Source organism: Equus caballus, chromosome 13, assembly GCF_041296265.1.
Source record: "Equus caballus isolate H_3958 breed thoroughbred chromosome 13, TB-T2T, whole genome shotgun sequence".
NCBI lineage: Eukaryota > Metazoa > Chordata > Mammalia > Perissodactyla > Equidae > Equus > Equus caballus.
The window spans coordinates 1923458-1944056 of record NC_091696.1 but is presented as its reverse complement, the minus strand read 5'-3'; the positions used below and the strand labels follow the sequence as shown (position 1 = coordinate 1944056).

Sequence of the window (20599 nt, the reverse complement as noted above, 5' to 3'; positions counted from 1 at the left end):
TGGGCTCCCATCCCGGTCCCGTAGCCGCCTCGCCGGGGGAGACGAGGCCAACCGCGCAAGCCCAGGTGCGAGAAGGTGTGTGACAGCTTCCGCCACAGGCCTCACACACGTCTGGTACTAAACGCTTGTGAGTCATTTCCAGGGCTGTTTCAGGAATTGGGAGAGATCAGAAAGGATGCGAAGGGCTGTGAGGCTGCAGCAGGGTTTGGAAATCTGCGAAGGGCATTACGGCTCCCCGTACGGGACAAAACTAGGACCAGGGAGTGACGTCTCGGGCCGGCACGATTTCATTTAAGGCAGCAGCGTGCAGCAAGAGGAGTGTGTGGGTAGGGAGCTCCCCGTCCACAACGGTATTCAAGAAAGGACCCCTCCAGAGCTGGTGTCTGAGGGTGTGTAGGTTTGGCTGGACTGCATAGAAAGGGCAGTCCCCATGTCCTCTGCCCTTCCTGGGCGCCCACTCTGGGCCCTGCTCCTCATTTCGTTTCACTGTCCCAACAGCCCTGGCTGGTTACGCAGCTCACAGGAGGGAGAGGCAGCCTCTGAGCCCAGGCTGGACAGACTCCAAAGCTGGTACTGCTTTCCCGCAGCTTTGGACTCACGCAGTCTGGGCCTGAGTCCTGATTCTGCAACTCTCCAGCTGTGTGACCTCAGGCAAGTTGCTGACCTCCTGAAGCCTCAGTTTCCCCGTCTGCAAAATGGGGACAATATTACCATCTACTTTATAGGGTTGCTGTGAGGCTTGTAAGACCGCGCACATCAAACACTCAAGCTCAGCCTGTGACAAGCAGCAGCTGCTCGATATGAGTTAATGACCAGGTCCCTTCTACCCCCGACGCCATTAAGATCTCGGGAGTAAAAGCCTGTCAGCTCAGACAGCAGCTGGGCCTGCCCGTGCTGAGCCAGTCCGTCCTGCCTCGTCATTACGGCCCAGTCCTGAATGGAGGGCGACGTCCCCAGTGACAAAGGGTGGCCCGCGAGTTCTGAGCAGGACCCCCCTGAGATGCTCTCCATTGTAACTCGGCTGCCAGGCTGGACAGCAACAGAAAAGAGGTACAGTAGCTTAAAGAGGCTGCAAATTCCCACCACCGCCCCACTGAGAGGCTGAGCCTTCCTCGAGTCTGGGCCAGCCTCGGTGACCTGCGTGGCCAGGAAAGCACGACAGACGTGGTGACGTGCCAGCTGGGGGCCGAGCCTCAGAGAGGTCAGCAGCCTCCCCCTGCCCTCTTGGAGCTTCGAGGCCACCATGCCGCGAGGAAGGCCAAGCCACACAGAGAAGCCACACATGGGGGCTCCAGGGGACAGCCCCAGCCAACGCCATGCTGACGGTGAGTCCTCTGGGAGCTGAGGGGGCGGGCCACTTGGACGTGGGCCCAGTGGGGCCTTCGGATGACTGCCGCCCCCCATATATGACTAAAAGCCCGAGGGTCTGCCCAGCAGGTCCTCCTGGGCCCACAGAACCATGAGGGACGCCGTGAGCAACTGGTCTCAGGCACCCAGCTGTGGGGGGGCCGGCTGGCCTGCGAGCGAGAAGTGGGGGGCTTGGTGGCAGCGGAGGTGTGGTGCGGAGAGCACGGGGCCTCCCTCGGCTCCGCTCCCCCTGGGAAGGGAAGGTCACCTGGGCATGGGGCTGAGCAGCACAAGCCCTGCGTCCCTCCCTGGCTTTGTCCTGGGCCACAAGTCCCCCAGCCTTCATCACCCTGGGGATGTGACGCTCCCACTGCAGGAGGCCTGGGTTCCAATCTGGCTCCGCTGGGCTCAGGAGTGGGTGTCCCTCACTCGGTGTCAGTCCGCCCTGAGCCCCGGGCTGCCCTCTGCCACGTGGGGTGACAAGGCCCAGCTCCCGGGCCAGGGTCAGGTGACATGCTGGGCAGCCTTCTGTCCTCAGCAGAGGGGGTGAGGAGGAGGAAGATCAGGCCTCTGTGTGACCCCGCGGAGCCTCGGGCTCTTCATCTGGGGAACGGGTGTGCTAAGGGGCCCGCCTGGACCCCTCCCCGCTCTGTCGCTCTGTTGTCTGCAGCTCCGTGCTCAAGGTCTCAGCTGAGACACCCCCTCAGGGAGGGCCCCCCACCACCGCACGCCCCGCTGGTCCTGCGACAGCACTTAGTAGCGATCCTTTCTCCGTGTTGGCTGTCTGTCTCCCTCGCTGGGGAGGGAGCCCGTGGGCAGGGAGTGTGTCCAGCCACAGGGTGGACAGGACATCATTTTGCTGAATGAATGGGTGGACAGACGGAGGGATGAGTGAGAACATGTGTCAGGCCCAGGGACCTAGCGGCACCCCCACACCCCTGGAAGGGGCCTCCTGCTCCTTGCCCTTGGGATGACCCGAAGCGCCAACGCCCTTGCTCATCAGGGACAGCCCCGTGAGAAGTCACAGACAAGACCACCTGGCCACCAAGTGCCCCTCGGGGGGGCTCCGGGTTTGGTGAGACACCCACGGCTGGCGCAGCCCACGGGATGAAGGGGGCGGAGGGGCGGGCACCTGCGACGCGTGTTGGTCGAAAACCGTGTCGAAGATGAAGGCCTTCTCCCGGGAACGGTGTGCACGCAGCGTGTCCTCAGGGTCCTCCCCGGGGTCCATGAGCACTGCCATCTAGGAGCAGGGAGAAGGGAGGGGTCGGGAAGGGCTGCTCGTGGAAGCAGCCTCGACGACCTCCGGGGGCCTGGCCTGGGTCCGAGGAGGGCGTAGGCCTCTGTGCTCAGCCAGGAAAGGAGCTGGGGGGCTCCCGCCCAGCACCCTCTCTGCTTTCCATCCGAGGGGGCAGCGTCTCTTGGCTACGGCCCCCACAGCCACGACGATCAGCCCCCCAGGCTCCCGGCACTCACGCACCAGCAACTGGGCAATGTTGAATCCACAGCCACCCCTGGGACAGACACCTGCACTCCTGCCAGCAGGCGGGCCCTGGGGGCTGGGGTCCCTGTAAACAGCCCTCCCGCCACGACCCCTCAGGCAGCGCTCCACAGGGACGGGCCTTTGAAGAACTAATGGACGGAGAGACAGGAAGGGGCTCTGTAAACTGTAAAGTGCTGAGCCGCAGCCTCACTGCTGCGCTCTTGCCACGCGGCCCCAAGTATGTCCACCCCCGACCTCTTTACCTCCCACTCAGGGGGCTGAGCCACACGAAGGAAAGAGAACGGAAGAGTGGGGGGTCCACAGGCACCTGGAGAAGGAAAGGACCACCTGGGCTCTCCAGCCCGCCTTCGCCTCTCCGACCGCCGGGTGGCCCTCCCGGGGCCTCCGTCTCGCATAAATATGTGATGATGAGCCACCGTGCATTAGGGCCTCCAGGACGGCAGGTTCAAAGGAGCCTTTCCCAGGGGACAGGGGGGCAGGCAGTTAGACACCAATCAGCTCTGTTTACTCTTCGAGGAGCTCCTGGCTGGTGGAGGTCTGGGGGGGGCTCAGCTGCCTGTCCAGGCCTGCAGGGCCGGACACTGGGGAGGAAGCACGGAGTTGTAGGGGGCACAGTGGAGCTGACCAAGAGCCCCCCAACCTGGCCACCCGCCTGACCCCTGCGTGGGTCCACAGCTCTGGAAACTGAGGTCCCGGGAGGCGAGGGCTGCCCGGGTTCCTGGGGAGTCAGGCAGGGCTGGGAGCAGCCCCCGGGGCCCGGCCGGGCTTCTGGCCAGGACCTGCTCCATGACATAAGCTCGCTCGCTTTTCCTTGATGCTTTTCTTCTCCTTCCAGTGACGGAGAGGATCCAAGAAAGTAGGGCGTGGGGGCAGCCCCTGCAGGGCAGTTCCTGGTGCGTGTGCACATGGGCCTGGCCTGCATTGGAAGGGCAGTCAAAAAGTCCCTGCTGGGGGGAGGAGGGGTGGGGGGAAGCCCGCAGCCCAGTTTCCAATCCTGCTTCTACCCACACCAGCTGGGAGGCGCGGGCACGTTCCCTCACCTCCTTGGGCCACAAGATGGACACACTACTCGAACCCACGGCTGTGAGCGGTAACGAGACCGCGTGCACAGCGCCGAGCCCGGCGGGTTCAAAACCTACCAGCTGCACTGAGTCTGGGACCGGAAAAAAATGTTTGTTTTCTTTTGCTGAAAATAACATTATTGAGAGAAATCAGCTAAATGTGCACACAGGTGTAGACCTGGTGACATCATGTCAGTGTTCATTTCTGATTTTGCTCGCTGTCCTGGGGTCACAGAACGTTCCTGTTTTTAAGAAATGCGCACTGAGACATGCGGGGGTGGAGGAGCACGATGCCCACACCTTACTCTGAAACGGTCCTGGGAAAGGAGCGTGTGGGCACAGGGCGGGAGGATGAAGCTAACTGGTGCAACGTTAACATCTGGGGAACCGCGCAGGGAAGAGGGGAGCTCCTTGCGGGGTTCTGGCAGCATTTTGATCAGTCCACAGTGACTTCAAAATCAAAAGTTGAAAGCAAATGCGACGACACACAGCAGGGACGAACCTTGGAGACACCGTGCTAGGTAAAGAAGCCAGGGGCGAAAGCCGAGTATCGTAGGACCCCGTTCACAGGAAACATCCAGAACGGGCGAACCCACAGAGACGGGAAGCAGGTGGGGGTGGCAGGGGCTGGCGGGCGGTGGGAGGCGGTTGGCGAGCGACGGCTCCCCAGGTGTGGCCTCTCCTTCTGGGGTGATGGAAATGTTTTGGAACTAGATAGAGGTCGCACGACACTGTGAATGTGCTGAATGCCACTGAATTCTTCACTGTAAAATGGTTGAGTTTTGTGTCATGTGAATTTCACCTCAATTTTTAAAAAGTGGGCTTTTGTATAGTGCACGGCAAGGCAGCCTTTGGGAGCCAGGCCCGGGGTGGGCTCTGGAATAACTCCGAGACATTCCTGTCCAGACGCCCAGAGGGGAGACCAGACGATGCAGGGGGTGGTGGGGATGCAGGTGGAGAGGGTCCAGGGGGACCTGTGACCGCACACCGTCACCCACATCGTTCTGAAACGCTCCTCTGCGGAGCCTACTGACCAAGTGCCAGCGTTCCCGAGACTTCAGAGGGGCGGCAGTGCCGGAAAACCTGAGGTTCCGACTTGCTGAAACGATTTTCCATTCTCATGATGCGCTTGTTTCATTTCAAACCCCTCAGCCCGAGCCCCGCCCCCCACCCCGTGGAATCCGGAGGTGTCCTGTTTCCTTAGATTCACAGGAGCCCCAAAACCAGGGCGCTGGGGAGAAGTTCTCCCTCTAAGGAGAGAGGCATCCTCACCTCGAGGAACCATGGGCAGCCCCGGATGCCCACGGAGCTGCCAGGGCCGGGGCCAGCAGGCGACACTATCTTCAGGTGTGGCCGGTGGCCTCCCAGGGGTGCGGCCGGCAAACAGCAGGAGAAAGATGAAAGGGGGGTGTTCCAACCCACACAGGGGTGCTGCTGAGGCTCCCGTTACCAGATGGGACCAGAAGTCACCCAGGGACAGCTGGGGAGCCTCCTGGGAGGAGGTCGGTCAGCCCCTGCCGGGAGCCGTCAGCCTACAAGTTAAGCCTCTGCCTTGTGACACGGTCCGGGAGAGAGATGAGGGGACGCACGGTGACCCTCAAGGGATTCTACCAGGGTGCCCCTGCAACGAGTCTCCCCGGTACTTCTGACTTTTCTGCTTTTGCTCACTCTGCTCTACACCTGGGGTTATTTCAGGGGAAGTCAGCCCGGCCCTGGGAATGAGAATGATACAATGCAATATTCTAGGGAAAGTTCTGGGGAAAAACATCTTCTAGGGAAAGAACATTCTGACCCGTCCTTTGGTCGGGTGAAGCGATGGGAGTGGAGAGGGAACAAAGAAATCTGTAGCCCCCACAGATCTCTCTGGGAGGACCGTGGTTGCCACAGCCCATTGAGTCAGGAGGCCGCTGGGGGTAGCCTCCTTGAAGGAAAGAATTACAGAAGCTTGACTCCCCCAGGGCCTACACACAATCAATTGCTCTTAGGACTACTGTCTATCTTATAATCAATTACTCTTAGGACTATTGTCTACCTTGCAAAAACCAGCTTACGTGAGCCAAAAACATGTACTGGGACTGTTTCATGAAATCATCCTTGCATACCCTGAGCCCTATATAAATCATACATACACAAAATAAAGTTAGACTTGGACACAAAACTCCTTGTCTCACCGCCTCCTCCCTCGCGGACGCCGTCCATCCCTCAGGAGACCCTGTTCATGCTGGGGCTGGACCCTGGCAAGCCCCCATGATGGGCAAAGCCCCGAGGTCTGAGGACTAGTGACATTACTTTAAGAGCCACTATAGATTCCAGCAAATTATTTGTCTTAAAAGTTATTTAAAGGGTCCTCTCTTCTTCCCCCCGATTTAACAAGGGCCCCGTCCTGTTTTACTGCTGAGTTATCTAGGAACTCAGCACCAGTTCCCCTGGCCTCCCTGCCCCTCCTGCCCCCCAGTCATTCCGTCCATTTCATCTTCCCGCAGCATCGCCCCTCCAGCTTCTCTCCCTCCGGCTGGGTCGGCACTGGGCGCCCCAACCCTGGTGGGCAGCCGGCAGCCAGGGCTCCCCAACATCCTGGCCCTCTGCCTTGGATGGGCAAACACGCTCCCAGGAACCACATTCAATTCCTCGCTAAAGCTGCCTTTCTGACGACAAATGGGAAAACCCAATTCTCTTGACAAAATCTTGTTTTCCCCCAAATTTGGCATTTATTCCAGCAAGTGACTACGACGGGCACCAACGTGTCCAAACCGAGGAGCAGGAATCCTCGGCGAGGCAGCATCCTGCTGCCCGCAGTCACCTGGGCCCCTTCCCCAAACTGCAGCCCTGGACCTGGACCTGCTAAATTCGCGCTGGGCCCCGCCGTCTCCCGCTCCCACGGCTCCAGGCCCTTGAGCCCAGCCGCTCCTGCGTCGGGACCTGGAGCATCACTCCCTCCCGGAGACCACTGGGCCCCCTCCTCTGGGTGCTGCCCGGGCGTCCTATCAGAGAGGCCTTCGGGCCCACCTGTGCTCTGCTTCCTCCTCTCTGAGGCACTGCACCCCCCCGAGATGTCCGGCTGCCCCCCACCCCCACTAGAAAGTGAGCTGGGTTGGGTGGGCCCTTGTCTGCCTCACGGCCCTACCCGCGTCTGGAACAGCGTCTGGAACAGCATCTGGCCGCGGGGAGCACTGGATCTGAACATTTGCTGAAGGCATGAATGAGAGAATGAGCAAGTGGGCGAGCGAGGGATCGAAGCAGGTGAAGTGTGCACTGGGAGGGTGAGCTTTGCGACCCGGTGGACGCACCCTCTGTGCCCCTACAGCCTCACCTGGTCCCCGACTTTGTGGGCGATGGCGGTGGCTCCTTCCTCCAGTTCTGTGTCATTGAGCGGGCGGATCCGCAGCGCTACCTGTGGGCAGGATTCTTCCAGGACACCGGAGACGCCCAGCCCAAACTCTCCCCACTCCTCCCCATCCCCACCTCATGAGCTCCACGCTCTCAGTGAGGCATCAAGGCCACTGAGCCCCAAGTGCTAACCTTCCAACCCATAGCGTGAACTTGTTCCCGCCTCACGTAATGCTGGAGGGGAGCACTGTGCATAGTTACCCTCACTAATCTCAGGTGGGGAGACTGAGGCACAGAGAGGTGAAGTAACTTGCCCAAGGCCACACAGCTAAGGGGGTCTCACCCCCTCACCCGGTTACTTCTGCTTCACCCACCACCAGAAGGGACCCAAAGCTCCATGCAGGCCATGAGTGTGTTCAGAGGGAAGGCTATTCTCAAGTAGGAAGCCCCCGGGCTCCGCTGTCCATCATTCTCTGCCCTGCTCCACCACCCCCATCCTCAGGGAGTCCCACAGGAGGCCCTCTTGGATCACACTGACCCCAGGCCTCGAATCCTCGACCCCCCAGGAGCTATGGGCCCCGGCAAGCCAGCGCAAGCCTTTGGGCCCCCGCTCTGTCATCTGTAGGACGGGAAAGTTCCTTCCGGCAGAAGCCGTAGCTCTGCTTCTCCCCGAGGGGCAGGCAGGACTCAGGTCTCTGGGGCGAGTCCTCAGCCTCAGCTCACCCAACTGTCAAACGGGCTGAGGTTCCACGTGAGCCAGCAGAGGGTCTGGTCAGGCCTGGATTGGGCCAGGGTAGAGGGTGCCCACCCCCCGCTTCTGGGGGTCCTGGTGCAGGTCGAGCTCCCCAGGGAATGAGATTCAGAGGGCAAGGGGTGAAGGGGGGTGCCTCTGGACTTGGGGTGAGGAGGTTGGGGAGCAGGGAGTTGTGAGGTCCCAGTGAGGGAAGGCTGAGGACTGCTGGGTTCGGGGGGCTGATGACAGAGACCTCAGCTGTGCCAAGCTGTGCTGGGGGCAGCGGGTCGGGAGCAGGGCAGAGGCAGCCTCGGGGCTGGGGATGCAGATGCACAACCCTGCGGCTGTCAGGGGAGGCGAGGAGGGCACTCACCAGGAGCTGCTGGTCCTTGGGCTCCATCTCCCTCAGGGCCGGGCTGCCCCCAGCCGGGGAGGGGCCAGCGGCAGGGCAGGAGGGCATGTGGCAGGCCAGGGATGCACGCACTCCCTGCTCTCCTGGCTGAGATGAGGAGACCTGTCCCCGAGTCAGCCCCGCCCCACCCCGCCCGAGTGACATCAGCAGGGCCCCTGGGAGCCCAGCTGGTCCTTAACTGTCTCAGTGATGCTGGGATTGCCCACGTGGCTCAGATGGGCCCTGAGCAGCTGAGTGGCCCAGGCCCCACGGGGCACAGGCTGGCTGCATGCTGGGCACACAGACACAGACACAGGGACGGGTGCCAGACACCTGTCCAGCCTTCATGTGTATGTGCTCATCCAACACCATGGCAACCCAGGGTTCCTCCACTGCCTCACCCAATCTACAGGTGAGCCTGCCTGAGATCTACACCCGGAGGAGACGGAGGGACTGCATCTATTTTCGCAGGGTGGGGTGCCAGGAGAGGGGGCAGCCAGAGGAAAGGCCTGAGCAGTGCTGCCCCCCGCCCCCTCCCAAAGCACGCCAGGGTTGGCCTTGGAGCTTTCCCACTGAAGTAGCTAACATCTCCTGGAATCACCTCAGCTGTGAATGCCTCTTCCCAAAGATGCATCCTTAAAGGGTTTGGCCTCTCCCAAGCTGTCTGCACTGCACCCAGGGCCTGACTCGAGTTAACCACCGGCGTATCTGCTGCTTAAACACTGCGCTCAGCTTTTCCACTGCGGGCCCCAGGGAAGTCACTGCACCGAGAACCAACCATCACAGGCTGCAGCTGCCCGGCGGTGCAGCCAACAAGTGCCAGACAGCACCGCCCCTACCGAGAGCTGGGGTCAGTGCCAACACAGCCCATTGGTCCTGTGTTTCGTACAATCAGAGATAGCATCCATGAAGTGAAACTGAGAAATCCCACCGAGTGACTGGAACTAGAGTAGAAAGACGTGCAGGGGCCCAGCGGCAGCAGCGGGGTGGGCCTGAGGGTGAATGGCTCGCTTCAGGTCACCATGGCTCTCAGGTTGGCCGGCCCAGCAGCACTGACCGACCAGCGTACGGTAGCGTGCTCAGGACGAGTGTGCATGTGGCCACAGTCCATGGCGTCCAGGTCAGTGCTGAGCTCCAGGACCGCGTGACACGTGAACGAGGCAAGGAGAGGGAGCGGCACCCCTCGAAATCCATGTCCCCCTTTCACGAAGGCTCCAGCCTCGACCCCTCCCAGAACTTGCTGGAAAAGCCAGGTTCCAAGGCGAAGGCAAATACCCTCCCGCCTTGACCGCTTCCGGTCTCCTGCAGACACGGCCAAGAGCAGACCAGTGCCCACCTGGACGCCCCGGGCCAGAGTGCTGGGGGGACGCTCTGCCCTTTCCCACCCCAGGCTGGGTCAGGAATCGTCGCCAGGGCGGTCCTGGAAGGCTCCGCTGCAGCAAGGAGAGTCGAAGCAGGCAGTGTTTCAGAAATCCTTTTATTTACAAATCAGATAAAACAATTACAACTAGCAAGTTTCAAACAGGGAAAAGTTTTTGAAAGCTCTGTTAAAAACCTGTGAATATGATAGAACCGTGTGCCTCTTCTTCTTACTGCCATGAAATTAGAAAAACTAGGTCTTGGCACACTCAAGCTGAGAAAAGAGGAGAGCAACGAGAAGCACCGTAAAACGGGCACTCACGGGGACGCGCTAACGGCAGGCCCGCAACCAGAAGGACTGTGGAGAAAGCGGATGGGGGGATTTAAGGCTCACGAGAAAGGGGCAGCGCGGAATGCCCGCCTCACCCGGGGGACCCTGAGCCGCCGGGGCCTTCGTGAGGATGAGCCTGCAGTGGGCAGCCCGCCACCGCCACTGTCCCTGGAACCCCGCAGGACAAGGACCGCCTGGGCACCAGCTGACTGGGCCGCAGGGGCGGCATCCGCCTGTCTTCTGCCCACAGGTGACAGCTCCTGCTCCAATCCCAAACGCTGAGGTTTGCACATGTCACTGCCGTGAATTCCAAGTGCGCCTGCTGCAGGCTTCGCTGCTTTTCAAACTACACTTCAGCTTCCAAGGGGACAAAAAGAAAGAGGTGGAAGAAACCGCAATTTCACAAGGCACCGATGGGTAGCAAGACACTGCAAATAAAAATGGGCTGAGATTACATGATTCGTTCACTCCCTTTCTAGAGGGGCAAAAAAGCTAAATATTCAAAGCCACGTAATAGTGGCTAAAACGACAGCTCTCAACCAAGTCTGCAAGCTTGTAGAACTCCAAGGCAAAGTCTACAGGGCTCCTCATCAGGTGACACGGCGAGCACAGACAAGAAAACGACATCTCCCGGACTGCCGCGTACTGTGCAGGGCTCAGCGGACGCGCAGACGAGATCATGAGGGTGGTCGCCCTCCTCACCGCGTGGCGCGTGGCAGACGGATGCAAGGAGCCCAGCAGCGGCCACCACCGCTGGCGGGGAGGGAGGGGAGAGAAGCGCCACATTCAAGGCCGCTAGCTACGTTCAAAGAGGAGAAAGACAGCTTTTTCACACAGGTTTGCTTTTATTTCCACGTTCAGCCTGGTGAGAGAACCTGCCACACCCCGGGCGGCGGGGAGTCCGCGCTGCACTGCCCTCCGAGCACACCAGGCACAGCGCCGCACTGCTCCCCCGCTGGCGGCCAGGACACCAACACTGGCCCACGCGCATGGGACAGGAAGGGACCTCGAGAGGACTGGTCAGCTGTGGACGCTGCACCTCGGAAGCACCACCACGGCCGGAGGAGAGCGCCTGCCGGAGCACGTGCCCGAGTCCAAGAGCAGACACTGGTGGTGTGACTTTAAAAAACCCAAACAAGAAAACGTGAAGCAGCGCCTTCCAACGCCCCCAGCGTGGCTCCCGGGGGTTACAAGGCACAACAATGTGTGGATGGAAGAACCCAGGTGTGGGCACAGCCAGAGCAGGAGAAAGCACGGGGGGTCCCAGGGGTTGTGCAGGTTCCACAAGAGGATGAGCCTGGGTCCAGCACGGGACACGTGACACTGCAACAAGGGAACAGCTGTTACTCTCTGTCCCCACCTTCCTGACAAGTGACGATAAGAGGAACAGTCACGGGGGCTGGCCCCGTGGCCGAGTGGTTAAGTTCGCGCGCTCCGCTGCAGGCGGCCCAGTGTTTCGTCGGTTCGAGTCCTGGGCGCGGACATGGCGCTGCTCATCAAACCACGCTGAGGCAGCGTCCCACATGCCACAACTGGAGGGACCCACAACTAAGAATATGCAACTATGTACCTGGGGGCTTTGGGGAGAAAAAGGAAAAAAAATAAAATCTTTAAAAAAAAAAAAAAAAAAAAAAAAAAAAGAGGAACAGTCACCACTGACGTCATCCCCGACGAGCAGGTATGGCAGACAGCACACAACCTTAAGGCGGAAGGGACCCCGAAGACCCGCGTTAGTCTCATGGCTGTGAGAGAGGCAGCTGTCTCCGGGAGCAGCCTCGACGTGGTTCCCAAGGAACCACCACATTCACTCCGGTCGGCCACGGGCCTCTCCCTGGCATGGGGACAGCACTGCGTGGACAGCCCACCGCACACAAAAGCCTCAGACTGCCCCCAGCCCCCCGTTCACGTCAGCTCGAGATGCAGAACCGCTGGACTCTTCCTCCCTCACTGCAAAGGCCCTCATGCCCTGCCACCCATGACCGGATGGTGAGGGCGCCCGGCCCAGCACGACCGGGACTGAGCGGATGGTGAGGGCGCTTGGCCCAGCATGACCGGGACTGAGCGGATGGTGAGGGCGCTCGGCTCAGCACGACCGGGACTGACCAGACCCAGCACCACGGCCGGCAATGCCCGTCTTTGCTCTCTGCTGGACACGAGGCCTTCTCCGAGCAAAGGCTCCTGGGGATGGTCCTCCCCTTCCCCGGGCACGTCACACCACCCGCCCAGTGCCCGCCCTGGCCCTCCTCTCATCCACGACCAAACCCTGCTCCAAAGGCACCATCCTCAAAACCTGGAGCTGGAGGCCTGGAGCTTCCAGAGAAGCCCTAGCTCTGACACCCAGGGTCTGCACGTTACTCTCGACAGCTCATGCCAAGATCTTCCCAATCCTGACCACGTGAGCTGGAGGTCCACTCGCAGCCTTGAACGAGTATTGTGTAACTGGTGCAGTGACAGAAAGGAAAGAAAAAACCACCAGCAGCATCTGAGTGTTCCTGTCTGAAGAAGTCTTACCAGTGCTCTCGGCTCACTCCTGATTTCCAAGAGGAATGATTTCTTCTGTGACAAAGAACTCGATGGTCTCCTCCTCCCAGTCATCCACGTTGCTGTCCAGCTCATCAGTGTCCACGCCTAAGAGGAGCAGGGGGAGGAGGGGCTGCACTGGCGCGCAGACGTGCGGGAGCCCCCCCAGGACTGCCGGGGACCCCTCCTGGACCTCACGCACACGCGCATGCACACCAAGGCCCTCTGCAAAGCTGGGGCCCGGACCTGTGTGCAGTGGAAGCTCCAGCTCCTCTGACAATTTGAGAATCTTTAGACAAGACTTGAAGTTTACTGAGAAACTTGGAGAATTAACCCAGATGCGAAAGGAAAAAATATTTTACAAATAGACCCTTTAAAAACGTCATCTTCGGCTACTAAAGTTACCTCCTCGCAATTCGAGACGTTCGTTTTTCTGCTCCATATAGAGCTCTTGGGCCATTTTCCGGTATTTCCGGAAATCCTCCATCATGGTTCGTCTTCTCTCTACTAATTCCTACACATGGAGTTGGGGGGGAAGTTACAGGACAAACGGAAATGAAAAGACACGATCGGCAGGGACCCCCAGTCAGAGGATGTGAGGACTACCCAATTTAGAGATTCTCGAGACAGGGTGTCTTTGGGCTCATCTTCTCCCTCTAACACTGCCCCCGCCCCATACATACTGAGAAGCCAGCCACCAGGAGGGTTGGTCAGGCCCCGAGGCCCACAGCTGCCCCCGCTGAGTCTCCCTGAGCAGACACCTCCTATCCCCCCCAGGCCTGGCGCTGGCCCCTCTCCTGGCCCAGCTCCACCAGGAGGGCCGGGGGCTCTCTCCTCATCTCCCTCAGTCCTAGGAACCAGGCTAACCTTGGAGGCTTTGGACTGACTCAGACGATCCTTCTGTTCAAAGATCTTGGAGTATTTCTTCAGATCCTTTTTAATTTGCTGAAACAAAGACAAGTCACTCAGGATTTAAACATTCAAAACAAGAACCACAAAGCCAATCCTCAAAGATGCCAACACGACATGACCCCTCCCAATGAACAGAACATGGGCTCCTGGGAGCACTCGGCGCGGCGTCTGCCCTCTGGGGTAGCCGTCCTCGAGGCTGCTTCCTTTCCTGGAGCTGCACTCTCCTCTTAGCCTCTCAGCACAATCACGTAAGTCCCACAGTTGTGTGCCTCCTAACCCCACCAGGACGCTCCCACAGCCCGGCACCTTCCATCGCCCCTCTACTTCACGCATTCCAAGCATGGTACTGACGTGTCCTTAACCTGAAAACCTGAGTTTCCTGTCCTGCTCCGTCTGGTTCCTACCGTTTGTGTGTCTCTTCAAAGAGCCCCGTAAGTGTCACGCTTCTATGCTCACTCACCACCCTCACAGTAACAGGAAAAAAGAACCACTGTTTTCCTTCACGATCACGTCCACATCCCCTCAACCTGGCAGGGACCCCAGACCTTTATCTGCTCCTGGCTCAGCAGTGTTGGGGGCCGGGGTCTCCACAGCAGCTGGCAGAAGCGATCCTTGTTGTTCTTCTGCAAAAGGCGGCCTTGGAAGGTCCACAGCCAGTAAGCATTGTCCACCTACGAGAGAACAGAGGCCGAAGAGCTGCCCACTCCCCGAGTTCCACCGACACCTAGAGGTCTGGGGATCTCTGTCAACAGGACAACAAAATTAACCGTTTCACTCAACAGATGTTTCAGAGCCAATAACCTGTCAAACGTTTTGGTATTTGAGAGACACTGGTGAACAAAACAAAGATCTCTGCCTCCGCTGGGATGACATCCAGCAGGGGCAACACAGTCGAGAAGCAAGAGACGCAAAAGCTTCCGTTCTGAATTACGGAGCACGGTATACAGGCAGCTGGAGCAATGCCAGTGAAGCGCAGGCCTTTTACGGGTCTGGGACGAGCGACCTGTGCCAGAAACTAAGTTAACTACACACCAAACACACTGTTTAGTGCAGCTGCTATTTTGTTCACAACAAGAGTTTCTTGAAGAAACCAGTGCCTTCATTTACACCCTGGCGTAACGCTGTTGCAGACCAGCATTCTGGGAGCATATGGAAATTTAACGGAGCGGCCGTCAATCTAAAAGGACTTTACGAAGTGTCAAGGAAGCCTCACGGAGGTGACACTTGAACAAGTTAAGACACAGGTACGGTCAACATACCCTGACCTGAGTGGGAAAATGCTCACTAAGTCCATGTTCCTAAAAGCACATCACGCAATCCAACAGCAGGAGCCGTACCCGATCTCACGGGCTCCGGACGCACCTGAGCCAGGGCAACTGTCAACACTCAATCAGCCAAAGAGCAATCCGACACGCAGAGACCCTCGGCCAACTGCACTACCAGCCAGGGAGGAACGAGCTGGGGACTGTGCCGAAAAGACACCAGCATCCGGACACGACACACAGAGACTCCACAGACACGAACTCTGACCCCTACGGAGCACAGACTTCCTTCAATTCTTCAGGTTACGGCCTTTTTGGAGCCTCTCAAGGAAACGGAGCCTCTCTCCGGAAAGCCGCTTGTGCGCACACCTTTTCATGCCCTCCCGGGAGTTCCCAGAGCCCAGGAGAAGCAGCCCTCTCAGCAGTGGACGCACCCCTGCTCCCGCCACGACTCAACCTTCTGCAATCACTGATGTACCCTCAAGCCTTTTGTACGGACAGAGATGATGATCTTTTCAAGAAGTTAAAAACAGGAATGTTAACGGTTTTCTTGCATGCCAATTCATTCAGTCAGCAAACCCTGACAATGCTGACTACGTGCTGGGCAGTGTCAGACGCTGGGACCCGGCGGAGAACAGGAGAGAAAAGGCCCTTGCCCTCACGATGTTCCACTCTAGCGGGAAAAGGAAATGACGAACTCTCAACAATCACTGAGGATGAATCCATGCCGTGTGAGCGCTAGGAAACCACAGGGCAGGGTGAGAGGACGAGGTGACGAGGCGGGGGAGGCAACTCCGCAGACACCTGAACGGCAGGAAGCACCAAACCCACAGGAACTGCAGCCCTGGGGGGAGGCTGCAGAGGCCAGGAGGCAGAAGCAGCCTGGGTGCTCGAGGGCAGCGCGGCCTCCACGTGGGGAGCAGGCAGTCTCGGGGCAGAGGTCAGAGGCCAGCACAGGCCGTAGAACGGAGGACCTAACAGGCTGGGTGACCAGACAACGATGGTCCAAACCAGGAACCTCTCAGAGGGAAGTTACTGGAGGGAAATAATTCTCCCTGCACTCACGAGCCACGGTAAGCAGCCTTGCTTAACTAAACTTCAGTGGTCTAATTCCACACCTAGGAAGCGGGAAACTGTACAATCTGATTCCCACTGGAAGGCTCTCCGGCTACTGCAGAGGACGACAGCCTGGACTCGGCTGCAGCAGGCCCAAGACATGATCTGACCCAGGAAAGAGAGACACCGAGGAACGCCAACCTGTTCACGGGAAAGGCTGGCTGCCCCAGGCGCTCTGCTCAGGGTACTCTGAGGCAGCCTGGGCCGGGCGTGAAAGATCGATTAATGACGACCACAGCAAGGCCCTCCCGCGGAGACGGGACGGGAGAGGTGAGGCCACGCACGGTACCCTTCCCGAGGTGAGGAGAGTCAGCCGCAAGCCCGGCACCGCCTGCTTCATACTGTATCAAGGCTACGCAGGTCCCCATACCTTATGGCTCCACCAGGACACGGAGGTGACGACGTAACGCCCAGTAGGATCCCACTCCACGTCGGAGGCCATGTAGTGTTCTGCAATGTTCATGACCGTGCAGTCGGAAGTGTCAACAAATGCCAAGGCACCATTCATACTGGGGAGACAGACAGCACGGTCAGGCTTCACGTAGAGCGGGCTTATGCACGCCCTACTCTCGCGTGCCCGCTGCCGGAGAGGCTCTGTGGGGAGGGCACAGGGCAGGGACTCGGGACCTCGGGCATTCCCAACCACTGCCTCACTGTTAACGTGGAAACAACAGCAACGGCACCCTGAGGACGCTGAGAACGAAGACACGTAAAGTGCAAGTGACATGCACTGTGTGTGGCATCTAGCGTTTTTAGAGAAAAGGTCACCCAAGGCCAAGCCTCCACAGCACAACAGGAAGCGTCTGCGATGAAGCAGGGAAACAGCCTATGGAGGGCAGTGTGCGAACAGTGACCAGCAGGGAACGAGGGAGGGGACGTGTCCCCGTGCTGAGGAGGAGACGTGGACTTTACATTAGCTAAGCGGACTGCCAGGAAGGGTTCTCGTTCCACCACGAAGAACGACAACACAGACACGCCTTCCAGGGCCCGCAACGAAAGCCTGAGCCCGTGACTGTCCAGCTGCCCGTCTCGGCCCCCGTTTGGGGAGCACAACGGAGACATGACACGTGGACTGACACGGGGAGGACCCTTCCGCAAGAATACTCTCTCTGCCAAGTTCTCCAGGAGTGAGAGCACGAGACAGGGGCCCAGGGCCAGGCCTCCACAGCAGCCCGCAGAACCCACCTCCTCAGACCTGCCAGCACCACAAACTGTCCTTGGGGACTCCAAAAGATGGTATTCGCCTGCTGTTTATCAAACATTTCTGCAAGGAAAGAAAGTAGGAAAAGTCTGTGCAAAGGTTCTAGACAGCATCCAGCCAAGAGTGAGGGACGGCAAGAGGTCCACGCTGCCCCTACAGGGATGCCTGGTAAAAAGACTGTTAGCCAGAACTCTCTAGATGAACCACGCCTACCTGATGCCTGTGAAAAGAATTCCAGCAAATCCGTCATTTGAGCACACCTCGAGTGATGTATTCTGGGGTATTCTGGAGCTGCAATACTACTTTCAATAACATTTTATGTTCAAAACAATCCACTTCACAGGCAATAGGACAGAGATACTCAATACCACAAGGACTCTGCACCAGGGCGAGAACCCAATTTCCAGCAGATGCTCAGAGCTATGTGACCCAAAAGAGCCTAAAATCCATGCTTCTTGTGACTCAAACATCTTTCTAAGTTGCACGCTTATAAAGACTTTCACAGCCCGTCCTCTCCAAACACCCTACTGCTCTAACCCGCTCGCCCCCTGCACGACCCAGGCAGAGCCGCTGCAGGTCGCTCCGTCTGTGCCTGGGGGTCTCCCCACTCAGAGTGGGCACCAAGCTGACGTCTGGGCTGTCTATCTCAGCCTGCAGCAGGGCCCGGAAGCACGGGCAGAGGGAGAGGGGAGAAGGCCCACACTGAGGCTGCGCCTTCCAGGAAGGGAGCGGGGCGCAACACTCAGGAGGCAGGAGGCCTTTTACACTTGAGTCTGCCTCATAACAAGATGAGTGGACTCTTCTGCTGTCTGGGACTGTCCCCGTTTCCTTCTGCATGGAGGGGATTAACAACACAATCACTCCAGGACGGACAGCCCACTGATTCCACCATAAGATGATTCCATCACAAACGCTGCGAAGCTTGAGCAAACGAAAACTGGATTCTCCACACAATGCTCTTGGGAAAAGCCAATCCTGGGGCACACGAGTCCCCCCAGGTGCTGGGATAAGCCCACCGTCCTCAGGTCAGGAAGTCCTGTGGGAAGCACCGGGAGCCCTGTCTCTGAAGGGGGACCGGGAGGTCTCTGTTCCTCAGCCACCACATGAAAGAAGGGCTACGAAGAAACAACCGCCATGAGCTCAACCGCACAGGAGTGAGCGAGGCCCTGCCACGCACTGAGCTCCGTGCTGAGCACTGAGGACACAGGATGGGAGGGGGGAACAGGACGCCCTGGAGGAGCCCGGTTTGGGCAGAGAGCAAGCCAGCTGTCAGAGTCCCCGCCTGACGGTACTGACACTGCTGAGGAAAGACAGGGCCTGCCTCGCCTCTACAGTAGGACCGGGGGACGAACGAGGCCCCTTCCAGGCAGAGCTGAGCGACAGTGGAACCAGGACATCCAGGCTGAAGGGGGGTGGGGGGGATGTGACCCCGAAGCCCAGAGATGGCAGCTGCGGCCACAAGAGGAAAAAACGAGACTTCATCCACTCAGAACAAGGGCGAGAGGTGAAGTCTAAAACACTAACGTGCGAGGGCCCCACAGGAGCTCGCGGCAGGCCTATTCGTCATGGATGTAAAGCGCCCCACGTGAGTCACCACCCCATCCTCACCCGAACCCGCAGGGGATTCGTCCAGCTGAGGGCTCCGGCCCAAGCAGCTGCTGCCGGGCCACCTGCACATGCTCCGTGGGGCGATGACGAGGTTCCACCCCGTATGTGCCGACCTGCCACCCACTCTGCACAGGGCGGGAGTACTCACTGATGAGCTCGATCTTCCCGTTGCTCTTCACGTGGTAGAAGGAAACCGATATTCGAGGAGCCTCCCCGTGCAGCACAGCAAACTTACTCCCGTTGGGCTCCCAGGCAAAGGCGATGATGGTTTCTACAATCAAGCAACAGCGTGAGCTGCTCCGGTCCTGAGCAGTTAAAGTTTGCACTATTCAATCAGAGCAACACCCCAAACTCTTATTAAATTCCTTAAAAGGACCACTGAGCAGGCACAGGAACAGAGGCACTCCCTCCTACAGTTTCAAGAACAGTGCATTTCAGCCCTGCAAGGTGACCTCTGTGAAACCCCCCTTTCCCAAGAGTCCCGACCACAGTGGGGCCGTGACAAGCCCATGGGCAGGTTGGCCGTGGGCGTCACCTCCCTCACCGTTGCCGCTGAACGCGTGGCAGCATTCCACGGCCTCACGAGGGTGACGGTGTCTTTCCACCCAGGCCAGGTGGCCAGGTTTTACACACCTCCCCACCTCCATACTTTCCTCTCCCCTCCCTCCTCCTCTCAGGAGCAAACTAGAAAACAAAACTACAACAAACATCCAACCAAACACAAGACACAGCTCAATTTTCCACCTGAAGGCAGAAACACAGCATTTGAACAGTTTTCACGAGTCCAAAGCAAAGCTCCACAGAACCGAGAACATTCGTATGTTAGAAAGAAAGCGCTTCTGCCGTCACTGACTGTGATGAAAACCCGCTCCTCACACTTCCTCGTCCTGACAAGTGGCTAGAACCCCCGCCCTTCTGCCAAGTAACCTGTCACAGTGCCGCGAAGGGCACCTCTGCCTGGCAGCTGGAAAAGTTAAGAGACTGAAGTGGGAAAGAACAAAAGAAAACCTAAACTTGCGAGCGTGGGCTCTGTAAGGAGACAGGCTGTTCACCGCGAGTTAGCATTCGGAGTCGAGACTGTTGCTGCTTCGGCGGCGGGCTCACACTGAAGCTTTAAAGGCCCAGTATAAGAGGGCACGTACGGAGCATCCAACCACAAATGACCACAGGGGAACTTGCCTTTCATTTCGACCACATCAACAGGTACCTGTTTTTCCCTCATTCGGAAAATTTCGAAATTTGTGACAACACCCTGTTTTTAAAAAAAAAAGAAAGAAGGGGTGACATTCTGGAAACTGAAAGCATACGATTTAAATCAAAGGACAACTTGAGAATTTAATGAAAGGCCGAATTTATACTCCTGGTGAGACATGCGTATCTGAAGTGATCAAAATTACACCCGTCTTGATGAAAGCAGAACCCCACATGCTGGGGGAGGGCGGCCCAAGCTCGGGGGCTCGTGGAGAACACCCGGATGCACTTTCTCCCTCTCCGGCCCAGACTCCACTCCCGAGAACCGCCCTCAACGTCATCCTCACACACCGACAGGTTCAAGGATGCTCACTGTAGCTGGTCTGCAGAACCTGTGAAGTGCCCTGAAGAACCACCCACGGGCCGATTAAGCTACTTCAAAACAGTGGCGTACCCTGCGGCATGACCTCCAAGGACCACCTGAGTAAGGCAGGGTGCTGCGTCATGTGCAACAGCCCAAAGGCGGAAACCACCCAATTGCCCGAGACGGATGAATGGACAAACAGGGCGTAGCACATCCACACGTGGAAAACGAGCCACCAAAAGGAATGAGGAGCTGACACAGGCCATAACCCGGACAAGCCTTGAACACGTGCTCAGTGAAGGAAGCCAGATACAGAAGGCCACGTGTTGTATGATGCCATTCATAGGAAACATCTAGAATAGAGACATCCAT

General features: G+C 58.4%; 2 protein-coding genes across 8 annotated transcripts in view; both read right to left on the bottom strand.

The window, feature by feature from the left end:
- The window catches only part of LOC100059729 (kinesin-like protein KIF19), a 51133-nt gene extending 42701 nt beyond the window's left edge, over window positions 1–8432 (bottom strand). Inside the window, exons 1-3 of the mRNA XM_070232569.1 lie at window positions 8346–8432; window positions 7223–7303; window positions 2480–2590 (exon numbers count right to left, since the gene is read on the bottom strand). Coding sequence (XP_070088670.1) covers window positions 2480–2590; window positions 7223–7303; window positions 8346–8432 — 279 coding nt within the window. The remainder of the gene's footprint in view (window positions 1–2479; window positions 2591–7222; window positions 7304–8345) is intronic.
- Window positions 8433–9826: 1394 nt separating this feature from the next.
- Window positions 9827–20599, bottom strand: part of EIF3B (eukaryotic translation initiation factor 3 subunit B) — a 29554-nt gene continuing 18781 nt past the window's right edge. For 3 of the 7 annotated variants that reach the window (XM_070230658.1, XM_070230656.1, XM_005615206.4), the window contains 9 exons: window positions 19852–19924; window positions 18821–18943; window positions 17049–17127; window positions 16234–16372; window positions 14031–14156; window positions 13441–13518; window positions 12979–13087; window positions 12565–12681; window positions 9827–11376 (listed from right to left, as the gene is read on the bottom strand). In XM_070230658.1, the coding sequence (XP_070086759.1) occupies window positions 12578–12681; window positions 12979–13087; window positions 13441–13518; window positions 14031–14156; window positions 16234–16372; window positions 17049–17127; window positions 18821–18943; window positions 19852–19924 (831 nt within the window). In that variant the 3' untranslated portion in view covers window positions 9827–11376; window positions 12565–12577. Of the gene's footprint in view, window positions 11448–11706; window positions 11753–12564; window positions 12682–12978; window positions 13088–13440; window positions 13519–14030; window positions 14157–16233; window positions 16373–17048; window positions 17128–18820; window positions 18944–19851; window positions 19925–20599 lie in introns of all 7 variants that reach the window. The other 4 variants (XM_023655150.2, XM_070230657.1, XM_070230659.1 and 1 more) reach the window with 2 other exon arrangements.